The sequence below is a fragment of the Triticum aestivum genome, chromosome 3A (genome assembly GCF_018294505.1).
Source record: "Triticum aestivum cultivar Chinese Spring chromosome 3A, IWGSC CS RefSeq v2.1, whole genome shotgun sequence".
Lineage (NCBI taxonomy): Eukaryota > Viridiplantae > Streptophyta > Magnoliopsida > Poales > Poaceae > Triticum > Triticum aestivum.
In genome coordinates this window covers 35,995,305-36,005,235 of record NC_057800.1, presented here as the reverse complement: position 1 = coordinate 36,005,235, position 9,931 = coordinate 35,995,305, and the positions used below count along the sequence as shown (strand labels likewise).

Sequence of the window (9,931 nt, the reverse complement as noted above, 5' to 3'; positions counted from 1 at the left end):
TTGTCTCGGACGTGATGCCTATATACATGATCATGCCTAGATATTCTCATAATTATTCGCTTTTCTATCAATTGCTCGACGGTAATTTGTTCACCCACCGTAGAATATGCTATCTTGAGAGAAGCCTCTAGTGAAACCTATGGCCCCCGGGTCTATCTTTCATCATATTATTTTACTATCAATTTCCATAGTTGTTTACTTTTCAATTTTTATTTTCCAATCTACACCATAAAAATACCAAAAATATTTATCTTATTATCTCTATTAGATCTCACTTCCGTAAGTGACCGTGAAGGGATTGACAACCCCTTTATCGTGTTGGTTGCGAAGTTCTTGTTTGTTTGTGCAGGTACTAGGTGACCTACGTGTTACCTCCTATTGGATTGATACCTTGGTTCTCAAAACGGAGGGAAATACTTACGCTACTTTGATGCATCACCCTTTTCTCTTCAAGGGAAAAACCAACGCAAGCTCAAGAGGTAGCACTGTGGTAAACTACTCACAGATCATCGGAGAGGCTATGGTGTTGATGTAGAAGCCCTCCGTGATCGAATCCCCCTCCGGCAGATCACCGGAAAAGGTCCCCAAATGGGATCTCGCTGGTACAGAAGGTTGCGGCAGTGGAAAAGTGGTTTCGTGGCTCCCCTGTATGTTTTCAGTGTATAAGAGTATATATAGGCGAAGGAAATAGGTCGGTGGAGCTACGAGGGGCCCACGAGGGTGGGGGGTGCCTGCCCTCTGGGCGCGCCGCCCTACCTCGTGGCCGCCTCGTTGCTTACTTGACCCCCACTCCAAGTCTCCTGGATTGCGTTTGTTCCAAAAAAGATCCTCGCGAAGGTTTCATTCCGTTTGGATTCCGTTTGATATTTTTTTCTGCGAAACACTGAAATAGGCAAAAAAAATTAGCAATTTGCACTGGGCCTTCGGTTAATAGGTTAGTCTCAAAAATAATACAAAAGTGCATATTAAAGCCCATTAAACATCCAAAACATATAATATAATAGCATGGAACAATAAAAAATTATAGATACGTTGGAGACGTATCACCTGGTGCCGCCAGGAGCGGCACTCGAGCCGGGTCTTTTCTCTATGGTACCAAATTTTATCTCTATCTCTTCATCCGCCCTTAGTCTAGTATTATTGTCAAATCCCAAACTTTATCTTCTCTCTTTAGCATCATTTGACGTTTTTATTTTCAACTTTAGGAAATCAATGAAATGGTCCTCATGTACTGCGAAAGATGGCATATTGTCTGCTTTTAAAATGAAACATTCTCACGGGCACTATTCAAAGGAAGAAAAATAATACGGTTAATTAGCAAATGCCATATGTGTAGACCGAAGAATGGTAAACACTCAAAGGTAGTTGCCGCACCCATTACTTATTTTTCTTTTTTGCGCCTTGTCGCACCTATTACTAACCGCAAGGAAATTCCGCATTACCTATAATGGTTTGCATCGCCATGGGGTGGAACCCAGGAGCACGGGACGAAGGCAGGATGGGATAAGGGAGGGTGTGAAACCTAGTAGCCCTGTTCTATGGAAAAGGGAATGGTAGAGAGAAAGGACATACCATTCCGTACAGAAATTTGGACAAGCTTTGTGTAATTAATGTTCAGTATTAATGTGCGAACAAAAATGTTAACAATTTTCAACATGATAACTGCCGTGGTGTACTGACCGGGAACTACTTACTTACTGAAGATCACATAAGTGCGACTTTTGGCATTTAATGAAGAAGAATGTATTCACAATCAGAGAGGTATGTTCCGGTTCTTATATGATTATGGGTTATAATTTAACCGTTCTTATCATGGGTTATAAAACCGAAAAAATTATTAATTATATACATACAATTAATAAATAAATGTGAAACTTCATTGTAAATTCATCTTTGTCACTCCATGTAATCGTAAACAAAAAATTATAAACACGTTGATGCATAAGACAAGCGATGGTTAGAGGAGGGCGACGAGACCTAGTTTGTCTCCACTGTGGTCTTCTCGTATGGTCCTATGGCGATACGACGTAAATCCAATGGTGAAAAGTAATCAAAGTGGGTTCTCCCTAAATCCAATTGTCCAAATCAGAATATCAAACAAATTTAAATACAAAGTTCTACAGATTAAAGATAACTGACAGACATTAGTACAAGAGCATACCTGTTTGTTGATGGCAACTATAATCTTAAATCTCAAAGCTGAAATACTGCATCCTTGCAGCTATGTCTCCACTGACAAATTGACTTCTTGCTAATAGAGAAGCCCAACGATTGGTGGTAAGCAACAAAAATGTCCGCAATATGGTTACTGCAATGATACTTTCTTTTTTATCGTATGCCCACAGTATCGTACAGTAACACACTGGTAGTATCCACTTCATCTGCAAATAGCAGCAATAAAATTTAGTACGAAATAACATAATTTATATATGATAAATTGTATAGGTTGTACAATCTTTTATTTTGAGGCAAACATTATGCAATTTGTACTCTGTACTACTAGCCAATTCACAAGATATATAGTGCAGTAGCACAGCAATCGATCATCATTCTCTGTTCATCCTCTTTCTCAGGACCAAAGCAAGCATAGCGCCAGTCAATCAACCTTATATAAGGCCCTAATGAAAAGTGAAAACTGGGAACAAATAGCATCACCTATAATAGTTAATATTCTGATCATGTGATGCAGACTTGGGTACGAACCGTGGCAGTAGAATTTTCAATGTCAATGTCCACAACAGCCGAACTGAAGCAGCATGACTAATCAATATATTTATTGGGTGTCATACAACTTAGAATAATTTTAAAGTACTTTTCATGTTTTCGTAACAACCCAATTGAAGCAGCATGAGTAATCAATAGATTTATTGGAGCTAGCAAAGCGGTGAATATATATCTTACACCTGCTATTTTGCACAGTTGATGATCGTGTCTTATTACTATTAATTAAACGACGTTCTCTCCTTCATTGTCATGGATAGTACGTACGTCAGTGCAATCTCAACGAATCCGAGGATCATGCAGAAATTCTCATCCACTTCTAGCTTGTGTGCCTGGTGTAAAATATAGCGCAAGGTCTGCAGGTAAGCGATTATAGGAATCCAGCAGATATAAACCATCGTCGCCCACAAACCTGATGTACATCACTACTCCATGCTATGTTCATTGGACAATCTAATAAGCCGATCTAATTGACTTCGGCAGAGCTGATATTCATTGTCAATCCAGGAGAAGCATGCCAACACAGCGGAAGCAGCATCCATGTATGTTCGTGACGAATGGCGGCGACGTCGCCCACCTCCTTACAGGATGAGGCAGCTCTCACCTCGTGGCAGTGGCCGTCCGTCCTCAACAATGAGTCGACTCCTGTGTCCTTGCCAGAGGAGGTTCTTAGATGCGGCAGATACATGAGGAATCATTGCACCATAGTGATAGAGAGGCCACCATCGACGGCGGTCTACACGATCTATGCGGCCATGGCCACAGAGATGCTCGATGTGACAGAGGCAAAGGCGACCACAACTCTTAACCGAACAACGCCGGATCAGACCGAGCTCTTGGAACCCTTGATACCTAGTGAAGGTGCTGACGACACGATGCCAAGGAGGATGGTGGCAGCCTGCAAGGAGAGGCCGAGCGGCCCATCCCCTGCGTGAGCGTGCAGGAGAGACATAGAGTGAGGGAGAGGGAGGAATCCAGGATGGGATAGGGCACGAGGCTACGTGGTGGCGGCGGCGCTCGGACTTTTCGAGCGGTAGGGCTGGACGACAGAAGTAAGATGAGGCGTCCGCATTTTTTTGTTGCTGCCATTGGATAATATTCGATTACAAATTAAATAGGTACATAAATACTTCAATAATGAGATAATATTCCATAAAAATTAAGTAGGTACATAAATGCTTTAATAATGAGATTTCTTAAAATTGGTTATTTGTTAATGTGATTGAGCGATTTAAGGTAATTAATATAGATTTGATCTTTAGAGATTGATCGTGATTGATTCTTTTACATAAATGTATTACTAAATAACTTGCGTCAGTATGGAAAGTTCCGATCCGTACAGATTTTTCTCGTTGTGTGAGAGGGTGATGCGAAACTAAACGATGAGGTGGCGGAGGGGATGAAAAAAAACCAGCAAAATAAAATGGTTGAAAGTGGTGGGACCAAAATAAACCGTGGACATTATTCAATCAACTCAGATATCTCTACTCCTAATGGACCAGTTGGTACTCTCCGCTGATCAATTTTCGTCCCACTAGAAACGGGTTTTTTTGTCCTCGATCCCACCTCCTGCGTCCCCTCGGTTCCCACCTCCACCCTCGAACCAGGAAATAAAAATCGATATGCTCCTATTATGTCCAGTGCTAAACCCTCCGGTTCATCGAAAAAATCTCGCGCCTGAAAATAATCTACGCGACGGTTAACCTATGAAGAATTAGCCAGACGTTTCCGTGCGTTGCGAACGAGCGAGCGAAGCCTTTGCCCTCGAGCGACGCCACACCAGACCCTTCGCCCTCGCAGCCGCCACCGATCCCCTCCCTCAAACGCCGCCGCCCGTCGCTGCCGCCCCCGCCACCTCCCGTCGCGGGCAGGTGGGAGGAGCCCTGCCCGGCCATGGCGACACCGCCGGTGGCCTCCTCCTCCCCCTCACCTTCTCTCCCTCTCCCAAGGGAGGGAAGAGAATGGAAGGGATCTGATTGGAGCGGTGGATCTGCGCCCTTGCCGTCTCTTCTTTTCTTCACCGATTTCAGGAGGAGATGGAAGTGGGAGGTAGACGAGCAGGAGCGCCGCGTCCGCGACAGCGATGAGCGACGACCCAGGTAACGCTATCTCCCTGCCGATGCCCCAACCCATCTTCTCCCCGTAGCCTGTACTCACGCGCCCCCAGGTTCTCCTCTCCCATGGCAGGGGTCGGCGAGTGGCAACAGATGCGGGACACCAACTGGTGGCGCAACGGACAGCGAGAGGCGGGACACCAACTGGGCGCGCCTCTCGCGGCCGACTTCCACGGCGGCGACGTTGTTTACCTTGGCGCCTGCTTCTTTCCGACTCAGCGATCCCCGCGGGCACCGATGGACGGCGACGGGCAGCACGTGCGGCCGCGGAGCCGCGCGCTCCTGACCGACGACGAGGATGACGGGACGTACGCCAGCGACGTGTACAGCGGCAACCTCGCCACGGGCGGGTCTCGTGCTGGCGGCATCTTGGTGAGTTCCTTCCTTGTGCGACTTGGTTTGTTCATGGGTGTGAGATTGAGAGCAATTCTTCTCCCCTTCTTTCTGAATCTGCGGTTTCTAAACGATTGTTTGCGACCAAATGCAGGGGCGGTAGCAGTACTTGGTGCAGCGCCGCCACGGCGACTACGGCAGCGTCGGGGTCATCGTCGTCCTCATCCGCACAGGGAAGCTGGACTGGGAGGTTTACTGCTTCCGGTCGGCAGACGATGGATATGACGCTATGCCCAGCACGAGTGCTAACGCCATCACGGCCGGCACCACTGGTGAGAGCCTCCTTGGGCGCATGTCTCTAACTGCACTTTTGTTATGCAAGAAATTTTAGTCTTGATCCATCGCTGGGATTGTTCATCTCTATTTTGTGTGGATAGGTTACAAGAAATTTACCCTACAAAAATGTTGAAATAAATTGGTATGTTGCTAGATAGGCTAACTAGCTAGGAAGCTGCGAGCTAGATAGGTTAACTGAAATTGTTTGACTTTAAAGTGTTACAGATCAGCTGCCATCAGTCATGTAAATAAGTTGAAAGGAAATCATGCTACTCTGATAACTGGATTCCTCTTTAATTTCGTGGTATGATCTTTTAGTACGTAGCAGACTAAAACCGAGTCTGAAAGTAGTGTCAAATTTGGTGTAGACTCCACGTTCAGCAGTGGCCATGCAAGGTATTTTTTGTTGGGTGTGCCATTGTGTTTTTTGGAGCAATAATCCTACAGCTATTGGGTAAGATTTACAGTCCGTGTAGACGAGCCGTATGTCTTATTGTTAGTATCTCTACTCCTAATGTCTCATTTGGTAGTCTCCGTTCTACGGTTAATTTTCGTCCCACCTCCACTGGTTTATTTTCGTTCTCCATCCCACCTAACACATACACACGTCTGTGCTTGCTTGCTGATGTGTGTGTGTCGATGCGTCCCTCACGTGCTCTCCCGCCAGGCACCAGCAGCCGTTCGGTGTGCTCTCCGGCATGCTGCAGTCGAAGGGTCGAGCAGGAGCTATGGATGCCAGCAAACAAGCCTGTGCAGACGGCAATGCATGTGAGGGCTCGCATCCTCATCCCCATCCCAATCTCTGACTATAATACTATAGATTAGATTATATGACATGCATTAGTTGCTTACCTTTGTAGCTGGCATGCACATACACCATCGTTTTCTGATAATTAACCATAGTGATCAAGTTAAAAATTATATCATACTCCCTCCGTCCTAAAATTCTTGTCTTACATTTGTCTAAATACGGATGTATCAAGTCACGGTTTAGTATTAGATACATCCGTATCTAGACAAATGTAAGACAAGAATTTTGGGACGGAGGGAGTACTAATCTATTATGGTTGTGATTTTGTTATTATCCCGAAACAAAATACTGTACTGTAAATAAATCACAATTAGAGATTCTATTTTTGAGAGGTGCTATATGTTTTCTTTTCACAAACAGTCACTGGTTAGTTTTTATACATTTTCTTTCCAGTCGTCGTAATAAATGAACTAGTTTTTCATATCAAATTGTGAGATGAAAATTTTGTTTCTTTGTGACCTATTTTACATCAAACACCACATGGAGTTTGAAGCCGATTTCAAATAAGTGGTGAATATGTCTTATTCTCATAAATACAATGAACAAGATATTATAGCCATTTGTTTTAGTGGAGAAGACCGTGTTGGACTATTTCCTTACTACTCCCCTTTTTAAATCTTTCCATATTTCCTTTGCAGCATAAGAACGTAATGGTATATTTCTTGCTCTGGAATTCTAACCACACAAATGTTTAGGTGCTTTTATATTCCTTTTACATTTTTTCAGATAGTATCTGAAGTATATGCTAATCTTCCGCAAAACAGTATAGTTCTTTAAAGTAACAATTCATGAAACAAGTTATCCTGTGGCAGCACACATGCACCTTTTTATGTACTATACATTTGCCATGTGATTTCTTTTGTGATGCTTATTTGCTCGTTTTTATAGTTTTATTTTATTTACCTTCTCTTACAGCAATCAAATCGGATGGAGAACATCACACAACAGGTAAACATTCTTGTATACTGATATTGAAAAATTACATCTTTGTTTGATTCAGATAGTTTTTAGCAAGAGGATGGATATACTGTGATGTTATTTCTGATTAATAGTTTTTTGGCAAAATTTTATGATAAGCCTTTCTCCAGGACATAAAGAAAATGGTGGCACTTTGGGTTTTGAAGACGCCGCCTCGCGTAGGACTACGAACATGGGACGCTCAGTCGAGTTTTTCTTAACTCGTCAGGATTCTCATGCTGCAAATTTAGTAACGGGGCAAATTTTTTGGTGTCCTGTTGTGTTTGCGGATTGATGAAAATTTGGCGAGGGAGATCATAAACCATCGCTCGCTGCAGCACATCAATTGTTGAATTCGTTTGAAGGAGCTGTCAATTGTTGAATTCGCTTGAAGGAGGTGTGTTTGCTCTCTGTTCCCTTGAGTCAATCACCATGATTTTACATCGAGACGATGTTTCTTCTTCAAAAGGGGATGATGAACAACATGGGAACAAGGAGGAACTTTACCCGCCTGTTATAGACTAAGCACTAAAAGCATGCTTGCATTCACTTTAGCTTGTTCATTCTGTTATAGGGCAGTGCTTTCGTTATGCGTATGATGCTTTCAGTTTATTGAAAGATTTGTTCCAAGGATAAATTCTGATCTTTTGAAACTATGTTTTTTTAGTGATAACCTTTATAAGTTGGACTGTTTATGGGCGCTGGAAGTCTTGTAATAACCGTTGTTGTACATACGTTTATCATCATAAGAGAGATAATATATTCTTTTGATCCTCACAAATTTTTGCAGATGGAGCTCGTTTGGCTGAATTTGCTACTGAGCTGCCACATTTTGAGGGCCTGCAATTGAAGAATACAACACTTGAGATAACAATTGAAGAATACTAGAGTAATAATAACTACTGCAAGATTGATGTATTTTCTTTTTGTTGGAGATTTTCTGCATCTTTTATGGACGGTAACATTTGAGATAACAATTTGATGTGCTAACCATCAAGATCAACTTTGACATGTTTGGTCTCTAAAAGTTACTATTGACCATCATTAGTACATCCTATAAGGTATAGTAAGTACTATGAGTAACTTACCAGACGTTGACTGTAGAAGTTGCTATCCAACTCTTGTGAAATCTAACCATGTTATTCATTTACGATACCTGTACGTATGTGGTACACAATCTGAAATAGTAGAAGGGGAAAATAAAGCATTAATGTGGAGTATGTTCCAATGGAAATCTTCAGGAACACCTTGAAGGTAAGCATCATATGATCCTTCACGTCCATTCAATCTATGTATGATAGGTGCAATCGTCTTTTAAAATTCTATGTTACTGAGTTCAGATATATGCAGGTCTGAGTGCAATTTTTCTTTAGTTCTCTGTGAGCTTAAAAATGCAACTGATGTGGCCCATGCAACTGAAATTAAAAACATGGAGAAGAATCATAAAAGATCTCGCTGAAAATGCCCTCGTTCCGCACTTCGTGTGGACAGGCAGCGCCCTTTACCTTTGAAGTCTCGAAAAATGGTCTGGGTGATGCGGGTGCCTCAATGCTTGATGCCATGTTCTGTAAGAGGCCAAGGTACTATATTTTGTCCCTGATGCATAACTTGCATTAATTTTTTGTAAACTGTCCTTTTAGAGGCAATGATGAAAATGATTTTTGTGCATGAAACAACAAACCAGTTCAGTCTTTTTTATGCAGAGATCAAATTGATTTTTGTGCATAAAATTCTTCTTTGTGATACAAGGTCTTCTAATCAGTTTCTGCGCTATGCTTGAGGTACCATAAAAGCATATGGGCATCAATTCGACAGGGTTTTGCATTATGTTTCATGCATATGTGCGCGTAGACTCGATTCTTGTAGGTCCTGAATTACGTGCTCACTGAAATCTGAAATCCAAATATGAGCTCAATGAATATTGATTGCCTCTAAAAGAAATGCTTAGGTTTTTATGTTTTTATTCAGTTTTATTTAGGGTTGAGTAGTTCAAATTTATTTTTTCAGGAATTTTTGTAGGGACCGTGTGTGTGGCACTTAATATTCGTCTTTGTGTCTTGTTTGCGCACTTAATATTGGTCTAATTTTTGTTGCATAGGTTGTATTTGGGTGTCCACGCGCTACAGGGAATTACTGTGCGGAGTAGTAAGAATTGATTTAAACGTAGAGCCTAGACTCGCACTCCATGAGCATCCATGGCCGGCGAGACAGGACCCTCGACCCTCGGCCTCTGTTGAGAAGGATCGTTCCACTGTGTCCGATTTGTAGTACAGAGCAATCTCATTCCTCTGAAGTTCCTATTGGGAAAATGGGCAAGATGTATTTGGTTAGTGGTGCTTTGTTTTTGAGAGGTTAAGGATATGGGAGGGAATAGATTCTTGTTTGTTTTTGAGAGAGAGGCAAGGAGGAGGAAAGCGGTAGAGAATGGACCTTGGACCTTTGGGAAAGAATTACTAGTCATGGAGGAGTTCGATACGGCAAAGACCATAGATGATTATAAGTTTGATAAAGTGCCAATCTGGATTAGGATCTTTAACGTGCCGCTGGGTCTGATGTGCAAAGAATTGGCAGAAGATATGGGTGAGAATATTGGTGATCTGATAGAGGTGGACACAGGAGAGGATGTGACAGCGGTTGCGCAATGCTTGAGGGTCAAAGT

At 42.6% G+C, this 9,931-nt stretch overlaps 1 protein-coding gene across 2 annotated transcripts; it reads left to right on the top strand.

Moving 5' to 3' along the window:
- Positions 1 to 4,475: 4,475 nt before the first annotated feature.
- Positions 4,476 to 9,583, top strand: LOC123060048 (uncharacterized). 2 transcript variants are annotated; one of them, XR_006427702.1, is made up of 9 exons: positions 4,477 to 4,820; positions 4,889 to 5,207; positions 5,323 to 5,500; positions 6,172 to 6,272; positions 7,231 to 7,263; positions 7,393 to 7,669; positions 8,063 to 8,526; positions 8,623 to 8,852; positions 9,371 to 9,583. XR_006427702.1 is itself a non-coding variant. In XM_044482618.1 (6 exons), the coding sequence occupies exons 2-6, from the start codon at positions 5,134 to 5,136 to the stop codon at positions 7,565 to 7,567; spliced, it is 561 nt and encodes a 186-aa protein (XP_044338553.1). In that variant the 5' UTR covers positions 4,476 to 4,820; positions 4,889 to 5,133; the 3' UTR covers positions 7,568 to 7,928. The 2 variants fall into 2 exon arrangements, 1 of the variants encoding a protein (XP_044338553.1); XM_044482618.1 differs by lacking the exons at positions 8,063 to 8,526; positions 8,623 to 8,852; positions 9,371 to 9,583 and having other exon boundaries at positions 4,476 to 4,820; positions 7,393 to 7,928.
- Positions 9,584 to 9,931: the final 348 nt, after the last annotated feature.